At 42.0% G+C, this 17,063-nt stretch overlaps 2 protein-coding genes across 2 annotated transcripts in view; one reads left to right on the forward strand and one right to left on the reverse strand.

Annotated features, from left to right (window-relative positions):
• Positions 1 to 743: 743 nt before the first annotated feature.
• The window catches only part of LOC108045724 (receptor-type tyrosine-protein phosphatase N2), a 51,017-nt gene continuing 34,697 nt past the window's right edge, over positions 744 to 17,063 (forward strand). Inside the window, 2 exon segments of the mRNA XM_044460199.1 lie at positions 744 to 1,032; positions 11,630 to 12,145. Of these exon segments, the coding sequence (XP_044316134.1) occupies positions 1,008 to 1,032; positions 11,630 to 12,145 (541 nt within the window). The 5' untranslated portion in view covers positions 744 to 1,007.
• On the reverse strand, positions 6,325 to 7,466 carry LOC108037297 (nascent polypeptide-associated complex subunit alpha). Its single transcript, XM_017113831.1, has one exon. It carries the CDS (start codon positions 7,335 to 7,337, stop codon positions 6,420 to 6,422), a length of 918 nt encoding a protein of 305 aa, XP_016969320.1. The 5' UTR covers positions 7,338 to 7,466; the 3' UTR covers positions 6,325 to 6,419.

Below are 17,063 nucleotides of genomic sequence, written 5' to 3' on the forward strand. Positions count from 1 at the left end.
TCATGGTAAAATGTTGTACAAATCTTAGAAAATATAGACAAATTGTTGAAAGTTGACTAGCATATAAAACTAGCTTGTACATATTTCTTAATTGTAATTTACCATGTAAAAATAACTTTAATAATCCACATTAATATTGTTGCTATTATATTATTACAATTTTTGAACCATTTCGTTAGTAGATACTTTTATTTTTTTGAAATCTAGTGAAAAGGTATTTTAAAAGTTATGATGGTGAAAAAATAGTAGAATAGAATTTTCCAGAACAAAATAATATTTACTTAGAGATGTTCTACTGTACCATGTAAATGGTGGTAGGAGGCAATGGAACTTTCGCGCTGTTGCTATTTTTGGCCACCGAACGCCGAGGGAAGGCGAGGGAGGTGGGAGGTGATTACGAACTCAGCCCCCGTATCCCGAAAATGAAACCCCGAGTCCTTTGAATCGTAGGCGCCGCCTTCAGAGAAAGCTCGTGGCTTGCGCGGAAAAGCTCTTTGCGTGGGCGTCGCGCTGCCAGCGCAACAGGAGCAGCCATGGGAGAGTGGAAAGGGAGTGGGGGTCGTTAGCAGCTGGCCAAGCAACAGCGAAAGCTGCGAGCTTTCGCCCACTTCCCCAGGCAGCTGGAAGGGCAGCTGGAAGGCGACTTCGGCTCGGCTCCACTCGGCTTCACTCGGCTCCAGTCGGCCGCCGCTGCCGTGCACTACCTGATGCTCGCAACGCTCAGCGGGTTCAGTTCAACCTGGGGAGCGGAGCGCAGCGAACGCTGGCCAAGTGTTGAGCGGTTAAATAAGAAAAGTGCCCGCCTACAACAAGTAGGCGGTTGAGTCCCAGCCAGTGTTCTGCGCCAGCTACTTCATCGCCCGAGGACCGAGTGCCAATGCCATTGCCACAGCCAGTGCCCCAAAGTCGAAGACGAAGTAGAGTCCTGCAGCTGCTCCTGCCGTCGTTTTGTCGTCCTGGTCTGGGTGCGATAAGCGTGTAAGCCTAACATATGGCACCCAGCGTCGATGCCAGCCGTCGGCACTTCTTGCGGTGAGTCGGGGGATTGGGAACGAGGGTCCAATTTGGGAGCACAACTTTTACTTGCTCAGCTAAATGCAGGTCTGGAAGTAAATTACATGCTAGCATGATGGTTATCGTTCTGCTATTTGATTTACATTTCTTTACCAGAAAACAAATCTAATTAATTGCAATGTATTCTGCCAAATCTGATTTAAAAGACAAAGAAAAATATTTATGATTTTAACCTTAGGTATTTGAACAGCTGAAGCTGTAAGAATTTTTAAACCAAGCAAATCATTATCAAATTTAGATGTTTATAGAAGCTTGTAAAAGTTTGCTCTTCACATGACGTATACTTAATATATAGCGTATACTTAATATATAGCTAAAAATTTGGTTAGGGATGAATAAGCCTTCAGACTTCCAATTTGATTTAAAAGATAGCAAATTTTAGTAAAAGCTAATAATTTAAATGCAAAGCGTAAATATATTTTAAAATTATGACTTTTAACTACAATATTAATAATAAAATTATATAATTTGTTCAGCTACTAAATGTATTTTCTTGAACAGATAGAACATTTGATTTACAATAAGTTAGATTATTTATACATAAATAAAAAACATATTACTTTCCGAGTAAGTATTCTGAAATAGAATATTTAATACATAAAATACTTATTTAAGAACATTGTAGCATTGATGACTATGCTTTTCCTATACAGACAATTTCCGTAATACTTTAGTTAGATGACATTGCACTGCATTTTAAGCCTTTATTGAAATTGATGCAATCCAATATATCAATTTAGCGAAGCGAAATTAAATTGATATTTGATGTTCTTTGCCCGAGTAAACATTACTTTCAATGGACGTCAGTTAAAATGGCGCAGGTCGTACGCTTTCAATTAAATGCGTTTAAATATATCCGACAGGTAGCGGACAAGAGAAATAAATAAAGCCGATCTGGGGCAGAAAAATGCCCAAAGAAGTAGGCAATGGCATTCACTATCCACTCGGGCAGAAATGAAACCAAACGCAGTTCAGAGTGATTTCATTCCGAGGAAGACAGGCATATTGGTTACATAAATTCAATTATAAAATGCAAATGAATCTCGTTGCGTATTGTTCGCTTATTTTCATGACGATTGCCGTAAAATCATTGGAATTTCACAAATTATTACGAAATTGTTCGGCCAAAACGAAGCGAGTTTTCATATCAGGTGTCGGGGAACGTGATAAAAAGTCAGTTAATTAGGAAAACATTATTTATCAAAAGTGGAAAAGGCTGCTATCAGATAGTTCTCCATTAAAAGGGTAGATAAGCACACAAGCACGGAAAATGTACTTCATAAAAGCAGAAAATGCGACAGTATTGTTTCCACTGAGCTGCGCAATTTGTTTTCCCCGAAATTGATTTCGCAGCCCCCGGTTTTCCCCCCCGCCCACAATCACTGGCCCCACCCCCATATGCACTTTAACAACATTATCAGTTCGCTGAAAATTCTCTACCCCGAGTGCCGGATGGTTCATTATCCGTGGCCTTTGCTCTCCTTTCACCAGCTGCATTTATGAAGCGCAATCTGAATAAAATATGGCACATAAATTCCAGCAAACGGAAATGCTTATTAACTGCGAGATGCTTCTGCATGCAGGAAAATTCAGGGGAAACCCGAGCGTTTTTACTGAAACATAAGCAGCTTTCCATAACGAGGGTTCCGAAGAACTCGGTTTTCGAGCGAACCCTCAGCACTCTACTTTGCCAAATTCCTTGAATATTCCCTAGGCAGCTTATAATTGCTGCGATGCTGAAATTCGGTTGCAAAAAGGGGCAAGAGGTAGACTGTAAAATGCTAAAACTTTTCGGGTTGAAATGGAAAACAATTTGGCAAAGGAAAAGTAATTTGCCTTACATGCCAAATAGGACAATAAAACTTCTGAAATAACTTATCTGATGTTGGATACCTGGACCCAAAACGGTTTAGTTGTTTGTAACAATTAAATCCAGACAAAAACAGCTTAAAACAATAAAGATGGATGTGTGATATGTGTAAAGCAATCACAATTTAGAAAAGCAATCTAAATGGGATTATAAAGGAATATATGAAATCGATTCTGTTTCCGAGTAAAGATTTATTGAAGTAAGTAAAACGATTTCAATGGGTTTAATAATATTGTCTCACGAATATTTAATAAATTCCCTTCTCTACTTTTTGCTGAACAAGCTAAATATATGTATTCCTTTGAGACCCGTAACAATCACTTTTTTAACGAATTAAGTCATAATTCATGCCACTTAGGAGAATAATTCCACGCTGATTCGCCTAACCCGTCCAAATTGCTGAATTATTCAATCCTTTCGCTTTCGTAATTGTCCTGCCACTCTCAACTGGCCCCGAAATTCCCCACTTTCGCCCACTTTCAATTGCCGAATCCAGCTGGCAAGTTTATCTAATTGCTTTTTGGGCAGAGGGTCCTTTTTTCGAAGAGGCGGCGGAAATCCCTTTCACGCTGTGCTGGCCAGAAAAGGAATTATGAATTGTGTATTTAGAGAGATGGAGATGGCGAATTGTGCACATTGTGCTCGGGCAGGAAGCGAAGCCAGGATGAAAGCGATTTGTTATCCTTTAGCCGGGATCCGTGCATCGATTACACAAAGGCCGGGAAATGCGAGCCGGTCGAGGCCTTAAATCACACGCCAGGAAGTTGGCTTTCCCTAACGCGCTTTTCTCTGTTGACTCTTCACTGTTCACCGTTCACGGGGCGCCCAGGTGCTCGATATTCACAATAATAGAGCCCCAAGGAGCCCCGAAGAGCTCTAAAGTGCTGGCAAACACACCTGCGCAGCCTCTTGAACCCACTTTTGGCCATCCGAAGCCAAACACAGGCGTCAAATCACATGGCAAAAAGCTGGCAAACACTTGGAGCAGCCAAAGGCAACACGGCATTCGACATTCGACATTTAACCCAACGGAATGGAAATGGCTGTGGAAAAGTCGGTCCAGGGAGGGGAATTCCACATCATCGGCGTCATGATTAGCTCAGCAGTATATGTATGGTATCCCCACGCAAAGTGATGAACTGTGTGGGCCAAAGGAAGGACTCTGAGTGGGGATCCCAGTCTTAAGTCACAGCTCGTGGAGGCTAACATGCCCAGACGGATGCGGCCAGGCAGAAGGATTAAGCCAAAGACAAATCTTGCAGATTTTGGTCAAGAAATGCGCACCGAAATGTGAAACCCAAATCAACTTGAAAGTGAATAAAAAGCCACGAAAATGGAAACTTCTCAAGCGAACAGGACAGTAGGCCAAACGTTGGCCGCAAAACCAAAAGGGAAAGTTTATAAGGGCCAAGAAAAGGCCGGGGAAACCTTGAGCATTTTATGCCAAAGAAAATTCTTGTAAAACAGGAACAGAAGGTGGCATTCAGATAAAGGAAGTCTTTAAGCCTACACAAAAAGAAATGTTCTAAATTGTAAGCGCTTTGTCAATAGCTTTTAAAATATCTTGGACTTCTGAAAACTAAGCTATTTAGACATTTCAATAAAAACTAAATATAATCAATAATTATAATTAGTTCTTAAAGTCTTAATAAAATAGCACTCCCATGCAGTAAGCTCAGTTTTTAATTGGTTCAGACTTCAATTTTTAATAATTTAAATCTTTTATTTCAACTAAGAATTTCGAAACAAGAAATTACTTAATAAAGTTGTATTTCTTGTGTAACAACAATACGTTTATTTCAAGGAAGTCGGCTTTTGTAGCTGATGAATTCTAGACTTAAGTGAGGGCTATTAGGCATTTTACAACTTTCGGATTTGTTGCCGCAGTTTCCGGGATTTGGCCAGGAATGAGATGAAATAGCCGGACTCCGAGCGGAAAGTGCTTCAAAGTACCATTTGAATTGGACAGTAAATTGCGGTGCCCAGCTGTCTGCCTGCCGACTGTCAACTGATTTGTATTTCGGCAGCATCTTCAATTCCACTGATTAAAGGCAAACCAAGTTAATCAATTTCCGGCGAGGAAAATTCCAGGGGAGAAACTTTCCACTCGAAGCCGACACGCGCGAGCATTTTTCACTGGCACTACGAAAATGGCAAGGGCGTATATACAAAGTTTCCATTTCCACTTTTCCGGTGGAAAGGCGAGCACGTGCCCAGCCACACGGACTGCTGAGCGCCCACAATGCAAAACTAAAGCCTTTTTTACGGCTGCTGACGACAGCTGCAAATTAAATGAAATTAAGTTGGAGCCAGCTATTTATTAAGTGGCTTTCGCCCATTGTTGTCTGCTCTGGAAAAAGTCAAGCCATTTTAATTGAGCCAGTTCCCGCGGAGCAGGTCCTATGAAGCCACGTCACCGGCAGCCACATCACCTGTCTGCTCCCTTCAAGGAAAAAGTGGAAACGCAATCCTGGTGTCGTCACAAAAATTTGCTAACAAAAAATCCAAGTTGAGTACGGAGGGACTTTGCCAAACGGCTGAAACTAAGTGAAGAATAAACAAAAGTGCAGCGTCAGCGGTGCAAAGAAAGAAGCTATTAAATTTTCGCCACAAAAGAAAATGGCCAAGAATGACAGAACCTGAAAGGAAAATTGGCAAAGTCCAGCGCTGATGGAAACGTAAAAAAAAGAAAACAGTCCAGCTTCGCATAACCGAATATCCCTTTAGTAAAAAACTTTCACTTCTTTCACTGTGTCAAAATTAAAATGGGAAAATGTCAATTCATTAGAGTGGAAACATTAAAGAAATGCCCATTAATGTGCTGTTTAAAGGAAAAGGTCTGTATCTGAATAATGAAAATGTCTGCAAGTAAAGCTTTACATCCGCTCGATTCCGGAAAATGCTCAAAAAACAGGAAATGCGTTTCCTCGCAAATAAGTCTCATTTCTTTGAATGTAAATAAAAACCCACTGGCAATATTAATATGCCAATCGAAGTTTACAAGCGATATGTTCCGCTCACCGGAAATTGTCGTGCTTGTTTAACAAGTGGGTTGTCGGTATTTCTCCTTCAAAAGGATTTAACTTGATTTATTTTTCCAAATTCAATAAAGCAATAAAGTACCACACAAAACGAAACTCCAATAAAACTAAAATCGAATAGGAAATGTGCAACTGTAACTTTCCTGGGAAATGTCCGTTTATCGAAACATTATTGTTGGATGAAATGGAGATTTGCTATTATTCATGTAGGATTCCCCTTAAGGGTACTTTATTGGTGAAAATATTTGAAGAAATTATAGTTCTTGTATTTCATTGTGGTGAGTTTTAGCATGTTAAGTATAAAATTTGAAATTAGGTTTACAAATATTTCAATTAACCTTGGTTTTGAAGGGCTTGTATTTCAAGAATTACATAGTGCAATTGGTGTATTCGAAATTTGGTTGACAAGTTGCATAAATACTTGAGCGACAGGGCTAACCCACAGTTAGGGCCATGATGGCGTTGACCACATCGTTGTCGTTCTTCAGCAGCGCCTTGATGGCCCTGTTGCGCGTGCAGACGGCCTGCATCTGAACTAGTTCGATGTCCTTCTCATCGAGGGCCTTGGCGGCCTCCACGTCCACCTCCTCTTCGTCACCATCGTCGACGGCGGGTGCCTCTGCAGTAGCTGCCTCCTTGTTCTTGGCATCCTCGCCAGTGCCTGGAGTTGGTTTGCAATAACGCTCGGCGGCCTTGGCAACTGCCTGCGAGGCGGCGGCGTTGGTGAGGTCCTCCACGCGGATCTCACCAAAGCAGATGATCGTCTCCGAGTGCGGAACCTTGTACACTTCGGGCTTGTTGATGCACAACAGGATGTTTTTGTTCTTCTTCATGGTCACCCGGACCACGTTCTCGATTGGCTTGAGATCGAGCTTCATGAGGATGCGGCGGGCCTTCTTTTCGCCGCGTGACTGCTTAGCAGAATCGGTGGACCGCAGGGCCAGTTGGCCCAGCGAACTGAGCTCCCCCAGCTTGTCCTTCAGACTCAGTTCCACCAGATTAGGGGCCTCTTCGTCGTCGCTGTCCGTGGACTCACCACTGCCATTGGAATCTTCGGCGGTGGCTGCGGCTTCCTGGGATTTCTTGGGGGTCAGCAGATTGGCCGGTAGCTTTTGGGCCAGGCTCATCAGTTTCTTGAGGTTCTTGCGATATTTGGGGTCCATTTTGTTGGGCTCCTTCCTGGCACTGCAGCCAGGTCTTCCTCCTCCTGCGGCAGGAGCTTCTTTCGCACCTGCTCCTTTAGCGGCCAACACGTGGTCCATGGCCTTGATCTCTTCCTGCTTTTTTGCGGCCGAGGCACTGGCAGCGATTGCCATTTGGGCGGCCATCTTCATCTTTTGCTTCTTGCCCATCGTCAAGGATAAAATATAAACGTGAGATTTGCGCAACACAAGTTTTGTGAATGATTTCCAGGCAATTCTGACGCACGTGATGCGGTTGAGTACAAAAGACAGAAGGTTCGAGAAACTTTGACAGTGTTGCGTAACGCTCGTATTTCGTTTGACAGATTGGGGCACTTCACTAGAGCTGTCAAATTCCGATGCTACTATCGATAGTATCAAATATATTTTCGGAGTCTTTGATATATTTTCGGAGTGCTGGAGTCTAACGGATGTACAGCTTTTAAATAAAGTAATGGACAAGCTGACTTTAAAAATTAAGTTTCTTGCAATGAGACTTCCCTTGTTTTATTCAAAGCCTTCCCAAAATCTTACTGTAATCTCACTAATATATAAAACCTTCTTCTCTGTTTTAAAAAACGTTTCCTTAGATTACAGATTATGTCAAACATTTAAACCTTCTTCCATCCAAGAATTAGATAAAGAATTTTAAACACTTTTTACTTACTTAAAATATATTGCTTTCACTTGGGAATCCCCTTGAGTATTTTTTTCATCCTTCAACAGTATTTTTGTTGTCCGCGCTCAAGAACTCTTTGCAAACAATTTAATTTTTTCCATGCAGCTGCTGCTTACGAAGCGTAATAAACAACATAAATTGCTGCTTTCACAAAGTTCATAATGCAATGAGTGGCTACTGAAAGTCAAAGGCTGAAACGAATTGCTTTCGAGGCAGTCAAACACAACTGCTGGAAAAGCAAACGTGAAAGTGCAAGCAGACCTTTGAGTTTCCCAAATCTATCGATATCGATATATTTTGGAGCAAAACGGAAACGTATTACAAAACTTAGCAGCTCTGAGCTGACAAATAGCCGTTATTTTTCAAATGGAAAGTGACTGCTATTTCTCAAATCGAAAATGGCATCTGCTTGCGAAATTTGCACTTTTCGGGGGGGCTATAAAAGTTTTGCGGCAGCGTCAAACAAATTCAATTCAAATTGATGATTGTAAATCCATAGATGAGACGTGCCAGTCGCAGGAATATTTCGGCTGACAAAGCCAATTGAAAAGTGCCGAGGAAAGGGAAAGTGCAGTGGCTTTTGGCCGGGGAATATTTGAATGTGCAAACAAGTCGCGTGTCGCCGCGGGAAAAGTGGAGGACCGGAAGTGCGATGGGAATGGCGGAGGAGCAGGAAGCGGCGAGCACAAAGGCGCATCTGGAGCCGCTGCTCTGCTCCATTTTAATTGCAGTCGTGGTCGCGGTTTGTCGGCGGTTGAACTGGAGGAGCCGCAAAAACACGGTTCGCGTGGAGAAAACGCGGTTCCAGTGGTTCCCTCTGCGCCTTTTCGGCTCCGGATTTCCCCAGGACATACAGGTCCTGTGCCCCTGTTTGTATGTAAAGCACAACGGTTTGCTGTTAACTATATTAAAAAAGTGCCACGCCCCATTAGCACACCCTGCTCACTCCGGAAATTACATTTACATTGCGATTCCATTTTTTTTTCGCCGAGTTTAAAGAGTATATTGCCAATATGAGCCTGTTTTTGCCCCATTTTGCATTGGTTTTTGTACATTTTAAAAATCAGCCCATAATTTGACTGGATTTTGGGGAGGAATTTCTTTAAAAACCTGGTATAAATATTTGTATACTTTTTATGAAAGTACCAAAACAAAATGACATAACAATGTCTGAAATTATCATCCATTTATGAATTATGACACAAAAGATTTTATTATGGGATTTAAATTCAATACCAGGTATTTGCTAGTCGGTTTAAATTTGTCGGACCACCACAGGTTTTTTTCATTTCTGCCCTTCGTTGTGTTCTGCCTGATGATGCGTTTTTAATTGCTCGGTTCTTTTAATTAAAGTGCGAGCAAAAGAAGGGCGCGCCACCGCCTGCAATTATTAAACTTTATCGCCAGGTCAACGCCTAATTGAGTTGCATAAATTATTCAGCAGGAGGACGAGGAGCAGCAGTATGTGGAGGGCAGGAGGCCAAGGATGGTGCATCTGGCTGCCACCACAAGGTCTGTTTTGTCACCTTAATTGAATTCAAAAGGCCAACTAATCAGATATTCCCTTTTGCCAGTCTGCATTGGGTTCGTAAAGAGCTCGGCCTTTAACTTTCTCCCCGATTCGATTCAATGTGGATTGGTTCAGTTGGGTTTTCGGTTTGGGATCCCAGAGATGGGGTGCAAACTTTTTGGCTGCCCTGGCACGTTCGTCCCATGATTAATTATCCCAGCCCATATGCTGCGGTGTCATCTGGGCCATCCAAAGTTATCGGGGGCTTAGTCTTGGCTTTGTAGTTTAGTTTTTGCCACGGCCTGTGCATGAAAAATGAACCCGACCTCGAGGCCAAGGAGACATCATTCCCAAGACATCTCTCTCTGGCCAATAAAGTCCATTAGAAGCTGGAGGACAGAAATCTGTTATTCATTAATCATGCAAGTTTCGTGAAATGATTGAAATCATATTACCATGTCCCAGACATGTAACAACTAAAGATGTTTCCGTAATTGAGATGTTGGCCAAGACGTTTATATTGTGCTTGTATAAAATCCCCATATTCCTGCTAATGAATTCCTAAACTGATGGATGCTTGTTGGCTTAATTTTATTATTATAAGTGAGTCAGCAGACATGGCTCGAGAAACTAGTTGGTAATAAGAAGGAATCTTTGTTTCTTTACTTTATTGATTAGTTGTTTGCACTTCATATGGTTTTTAAATAATGAGTCAGCTTGTTCTGCAGGAAGTAATCAAAAAGAAACTTGATTTTATAATAAATTGAGTCGATAATGATTGATGTTTCTAGTAATTTAAAAGAGACTTGCTTTATAAATAAGGCTTGTAGTTTTCATGGAGCACACATGTGCCTTCCAATTTGCTGTTAGTTGACAGGCCATTTCATTTGGTATCTTGTTTTGCCCCGATAATTTGACGTTTCTTTCTTCTTGTGGGCTTAATCTGCCACACATTTGCGGTGCTGGTGATGAGCTGGAATCCCATTTCGTAGGCGGTTCCAGGATGAAATGAACTTTGCCGTCACCCCCATCCGAAATATGTCAACCTTGAGCGAGGCTAACGCGGTTATCGCCAAATGACCCAGACGGAGGAACCAAAACCCCCGTACTGCGGCAAAGAAAATCAATTTCCCCAGCTGGCTAACCAAAGTCTGACATTTATTACCATATAAAGAGCAAGAAATACTCGCTAAGCATTCGGCAGCAGGAGTCACCGGAGGCAAAAAGTGAACCCGCACAAAAGAGGAGCAACTAAAAAGACCGGAAAATGCAGCGCGACAAATGTGCTCGAACAACAGAGATTCCACTCCAAGTCAACCACCCACAACTGCCCCATTTCCCACCTGCTGCCGCCCGAATTTTCCTTTGTGCGCATTGTGTGAAAATATGAAATATGGAAATGCCGGAAAAGCGAAAAGTTGTCCCTAGCACAATAAAATGCAATTTCCCTCAAGAGGCAGCGCCCCTCGAATATACATTGCTAATTTCCGGTGGCAACAATAAGGAGCCACCCAGATACTTTGGCTGACTTGGCTGCTCCACCCATTTTGAGTAGCTGCTCCGGGTTATTAGTTCAAATTCCTGCATAAATTGCTTGCAAGGATTTACTGGAAATGCGCGCTTCGTGCACTGTTTGGCTAATTAAAATTGGGAACTTATTAAAAACAATGTTCATATAATGGAAAACACGCTGTGTAGTTTAAATATAGTTTAACAAGAGCCTTGCAATTAACATATTAATATAACTTGTATGCGGAGTAACTACAAAAAAACTTGAAACTATTTTTTCAAGGTAATAATGGGTATTGTTCGCGGAGCTAATTAAAAACCAATACATGTGAAAACTTTGTATTTATAATTTATAAGTTTTTTCATGCTAAATGGCAATAAAATATACATAAAGGAAGTGTTAAGAAGCATTATCCGCTTTTTCATTTATCAATTCTGTGAAGAAGCGTAACTGGCAGAAAAAATATCAATTAAATGTGTTAAAGGTTAAAAAAATATGAAAGTTATATTGAAAAGACTGGAAAAAGTGTACAAACTGGGTATTTATGGGATGAAAATTCTGTTTTTTTTTACCGGGTGTAATATTGATATAACATTATAAGCATATCATGATGGCTTAAGCAACATATTTATTTATTTAACCATTGCTTTTCGAATCAGTATGAAGTGGCTTTTTCTTTCTAAGCATTTAATTTAATACCACCTTCGGTTTGGGATACAATTCCTTTTATTTTCGTGTGCTAATTAGCTATTTTCTCTTACCAGGTGTGCCGATTATCATGGCAAGCAATGTACAACAACGGCAGCAAGATCCATGCACCACAACTGAAGAGCCCAAGCACCAGCGAGCACGACGAGCAGCCAAGGGCCAGGAGTCAGCGGCGGGAGCATGCCAGCAGTCCTGGTCTAGTCAGCGACCTCCATTCAGTCACCAGCAGCAGGAGAAGCGGGATCGGGATCGGGATCGGGATCAGGGGGATCGGGACCGGGAGCAGCAGGAGCAGGTGCGGCAGCAGCACCAGAGACATCCGCGCCAGCACGAGCTACTGCATCACCAGCGGTTGAGGTTGCCGCCCACGCTGCCCGCCCGCGGTCGCCTTCTGATCAGCGAGGGCGCTCGACGGCGCGAGGTGCGCGGCTGCGGGGCGGGGGGCGGCGGACTACTCTGCTGCAGCCTGGACGCCCTGAGTCGTCCTGCCAAGCTACTGCAATTCGGAGTCCTCCTGCTGATCCTGCTGCTCGCCACGCATGGAGATCTTGTGCAAGCGGAGGGCAATGTTGGTGAGTGTCCTTTCAAATGTGTCCTTCCATATTTAAAGATACAAACAATCATAATGCAAAGTGGATGCAGAGTAGCAGATTAAAATATGTATATAAATATATACAAATATGTATATAAAGTTTATTTGAAATATATGAGAATTTTGGGTAAATCTATATTCCTGAATAACATTTTTTAACAGACTTGAAGATTACCTTTTACAAATGCGAAATAGTTGTTGAACGATAGTTTTTATACCAGATTTAATTGTGTTCAAAATGAAATCTTCTTATTGGTAAAAGGTTTTTGGGGGATAATCAAAATAAAAATAGTTTATTTTAAGTTTTATAATCATTTTCCAACTAGTTTCAGTTTTAACTTTGATTGATTGGTATTGTATAATCGAATGCCGTTCACATATTTTGATTACAAAAGTAGTACCTATCGAAATAACTACAATTTACTGGTCCAATATTAGTCGAAACCAATAAAAGGCAGAGCAAAGGCACATTATTAATCCCTGGTGTCTTTAGATTTCCCTTGCGAGTGAACACGCCTCTCGTGCTAACTTTTTGTGTGTTGCGGCGAAAACATAAACCCGTTTAATTAAAACTTGGACGCAGCAAACCAAACGCACCACACAGCAACTTGGCAACATGGCCACATGGCCACATGGCTTTTAACTCCGCTCCCCGGACGACGAGGTGGCCCATGTCCATGTCCATGTCCATGTTGTAACGAACCGCTACACTTATTAATACAAATCAGGCTGGATGTTGTCTCGAGATACCAGCGCACGCGAAAAAATATATCCGGCTCTGGCTCTTCGGCTATGGGTGTGATGGTCTTGCTGTTACCTCGGAATGCCTTCCCTAATAATAACTAGATACTCGCGTGCATCACCAAACTGAAACCGGGTTAGAGAAACACACACATTAAATCATCACTTCATATTCCCTACTTTCCCATTTTGGCTGACTTCTCCTTTTCGCCTCCCTGGATGTTGTGGAGGTCCTGGTCTTGCCCACCCTACCAATGGTCGCTCATATCCTCAGCGCTTAACAGCCTGAGCGACCCCTTTAACAAGTGCTACTCTACATTATGAGACAACGCTAGCTGCGGCCACTTTTCACCTTAGCAAAACATTATAAAATTTTATTAATAACTAGATATATAAACCATTTCTTAAATTAAACCGTAAAAAGACATGCATAAAATAAATAAATAAATATAAACAATAAATATATATATATATGTTAAAATATGGCAAATGATGGGTATGTAAGGCAATTAAAAAAACTTGTTGGTTGATGCTAACATGGTTAACTGAGGCATGGGGATCGAGAGAAAAATCTTCATATTTTATTTAATTTGTTTCTAATCCAATTTTGACTTTAACTTTATTTTCACCATTTAAACTGAAGGATGCATCACGATATTCATAATCAGCTTTTAGTTCAATCTGAATTCAATCTAATTTACTTTACTTTTTTTTTCTGAGTGTAGCAATTTTTTTTGTTTCTTTATTTCTCCATATTCGTTTTTTTCTTTTAGGTTAGCATTATAGACTTTAAGTTATTTCTTTTGACTTTTCTTATAAGATTTTGTATAGATTTTCTTTTTAAAAACTCACCACACTTATGTCCATCCACCGACGAAAGCGCTTTCCTCGTTGACGATGGCTAAATAAGGTTGAATAAGGGAAACACACTCACAGAGACATATATATTTTTTAAATCAGGAATTAAATAAAAAGCGGAATGTACAGCCCGTGAAGACCTTCTGATGGCATCAGCACTACCTTCTCCGGGATATGAATAGGAATTTATCCCCAAACCACACTTTCACCGAACAAAATAAAATCAAATTTTTTTCTCTACTTTTGACGAACGAACACTTATTACATAACTTAAACCGAATTTTAAACCTAAACTTCCCGCTTATCCGTGGCGAGTACTCCGATAACCCTTCCGACCGGGATTTGGCCGAAACGGCGAGGATTTTCTTGGCCTAAGTATGGTCTTTCTAACTCCCCGAGAATTACTTTTAAAAGCACAGACCGTAGCCGCGACGTCGCATGCGCACTCCGAGCAAAGAGAAACTGATAAATCGGTTCGATCGAACCTGTGTTTAGTTCGCCTCGATTAAACGGCTCGATGGTCAGACGGCGCCTAGCTCACTTTTCTGGCTTATGAAATTTGGGGCTGACACACCGGATAATGGGGATGATTAAAGATGGAAATATGAATAGACACTTCGTTTCGCCCTTCCTTGTGCGCTGTTGTTCCGAGTTGAATATCTGGCGTGGAGGTTGCTCGCTCGTTATGTGAACTGCGCGGGCGCCCGTTCGTCTCGATCGAACTCGCCTTTATTTTACTTTGCGGCCTTCGAACATCCATCCAACGGTGGCCTATAAAACCCCAAAAATAATCACCTGCCTATAAACTCGCTTGTTTTTCATCTCACCCTTTTTATGCGGCTCAAAGCCAAATTGTTTAACTCCTTCCCTTCGGCACTAAAGTGAGATCACTCGCGTGTACTTTCGAATTTTAATTTAGTCACTGCGAACTCTAGACTTCACTCTGCTGCTGCCAAACGGAAAAGAAAGAACACGCCGCCGGAAAAGTGGCGGTAACCCCAGATCGAATTCAGGGTGAAAGCGGAGACAGTTGACACTTGCCACTGTTGCTCTCTCGCGGCTATCCTACCGATATCTACTAGTCTCTTATCAACTCTAGTGGCAACGCAATACCTTCTCTCCAACATCCAACAGATGGCGCTAGAAAAGTATCTTTTTCCGAGCAAGCGCTACAAAAATACCCCCCCATCAAGATCAGACTTGGGGCAAATACTCCAAGGCTGAGAACACCACAGCTTGCGAGGCTACTGTTTAATATCCTTTGCATGGAACCTGCCCACATCATGCCCCTGTAGGTCCTCGAGATCATAATAAGCTTGCCCAATCCTTTTCTTTACTCTTGCTTTCACGAAAGCTGGACCCAATTTCGCATTATAACCAGCTGCGAAATTGCTCTGTTTGAAGTTTCTTCGATAGACCTCTTGACCTTCCCTAAAAGATACTTCTCTTGACCGCAAATTATACCTATTCTCATTCTTTTCAAACTGTTTTTTCATCACCTCTAACGCTTTACTGCGGACAAGTTCTAGTGAATCTTCCTTTGAGAATGCCAACGATCTATCTTCGAGCAAATTGAGAGCTCTTAGCAACTTATACGTGGCACCAGTTGAAATGAAATGTTGTCCAAAAATCATATAGTAAGGTGAAGTCCCTAAACTTGAGTGAACTGCTGACCTGAGAGCACAGCAAATGCTGCTTAGCTGCTCATCCCAATCCTTTTGGTCGCTACGCACATACGATCGTATGGCAGCAATCACTGATCGATTTACCCGCTCTGACGCATTAGCTTGGGGCGAGTAAACAGCAGTGCGAGTATGAGATATCTGGTACTCTCTTAAGAGTTTCTGGAAGGCCTCCGACTTAAATTGTGACCCATTATCTGAAATTACAGTCTCGGGGACACCAAAAGTATGGAATAGGTCTTGCTGCATATATTTAACTACTACGTCAGCTGTTAGTTTTTTCACTGCCTTCAGAAACACAAACTTGCTGTAGTGATCTAGCACAATAAATATTCCTATGTTTCCGCTCCTTGATCGGGGATACGGACCCAAAAAGTCGACGTATAATTTCTGAAAAGGCCTTGCAGACTCTGGAGCTTTTCCCATTGGTGGTCTTAATATACAATTTGGAGCCTTAGTCATTTTACATATCTCGCACGCCTGAATATACTCCTTCACGTCCTTCACCAGTCGTGGCCAATAGTAATACCTTCTTATCCTCTCCAATGTTTTATGAACACCCCCATGTGAAGCTAAAGGATCATCATGTGCATTTTTGAGCACGTCGGGCACCAGTCCCATAGGAATCCACAGCTTCCAACAAAAATTATCGTGAATCGCATCCCCAGACAAGTGTTCCGTTTTTCTATATATAAATCCATCCGCTACTTTTAAATCGGGCAGACTGTTTCCGTTGGCTATAATTTTCTCGGCTAGATCGACATAGTCGGGATCGCTAAAGTGCTTGGATTCGAGATCAACCAATAATCCATGACTGGCATCTACGGCTGCTATCTCTTCTTCATTGACCCGGGACAAGGCGTCAGGAACTACATTGAGCTTACCGCTTCTATGCTCAATTTTAAAATTGAAACCCTGGAGTTTCAATGCCCACCGAGCAAGCCTAGAATGCAGATCTGTCTGCGACATTAGCCACTTGAGAGACGCGTGGTCCGTGATGACTGTGAAATCATGACCCTCAACATATGCCCGAAACCGTTTTATGCATATTATTGCAGCCAAACACTCTTTTTCGCTGACCGTGTAAGACTTCTGCGCTTTGTTCAATTTTTTCGAGACAAATGCTATCGGACATTCTTCGCCACTCTCCGATTTCTGCACTAAAACCCCTCCTACTCCGGAATTACTGGCATCGCAATGAATATAAAATGGCTGGCTAAAATCTGGGCTACGCAGAACTGGGGCCGAACACAGCATTTCCTTTAATTTCTTAAATGCTTCCTCACCTTCAGGAGTCATTATAAATTTCTGCCTGGGCTTCAAAAGATCCGTCAAGGGTGCTGACACGGCTGCAAAATTGCTGATGAATTTTCGGTACCACCCGACCATTCCAAGAAATCTTCTCAATGATTTTAGCGTCCTAGGCAATGGAAAATCCGTCATTGCCGATATTTTATCTGGGTCCGTCCGCACTACCCCTTCTCCTACAATGTGGCCCAAATACCTGACGCTTTTTACACAAAATTTGCTTTTCTCCACGTTCAACGTTAACCCAGCAGCCTTTATGTGGCTAGCAACGGAACTCAAAACGCTTAAATGACTCTCAAAACTATCTGA

The sequence above is a fragment of the Drosophila rhopaloa genome, unplaced genomic scaffold (assembly GCF_018152115.1).
Source record: "Drosophila rhopaloa isolate 14029-0021.01 unplaced genomic scaffold, ASM1815211v1 contig_2, whole genome shotgun sequence".
NCBI classification, from domain to species: Eukaryota; Metazoa; Arthropoda; class Insecta; order Diptera; family Drosophilidae; genus Drosophila; species Drosophila rhopaloa.

Coding starts and splice junctions, on each gene's coding strand:
- LOC108037297 (XM_017113831.1), bottom strand. CDS start 7,337: ATGGGCAAGAAGCAAAAGATGAAGATGGCCGCCCAAATGGCAATCGCT.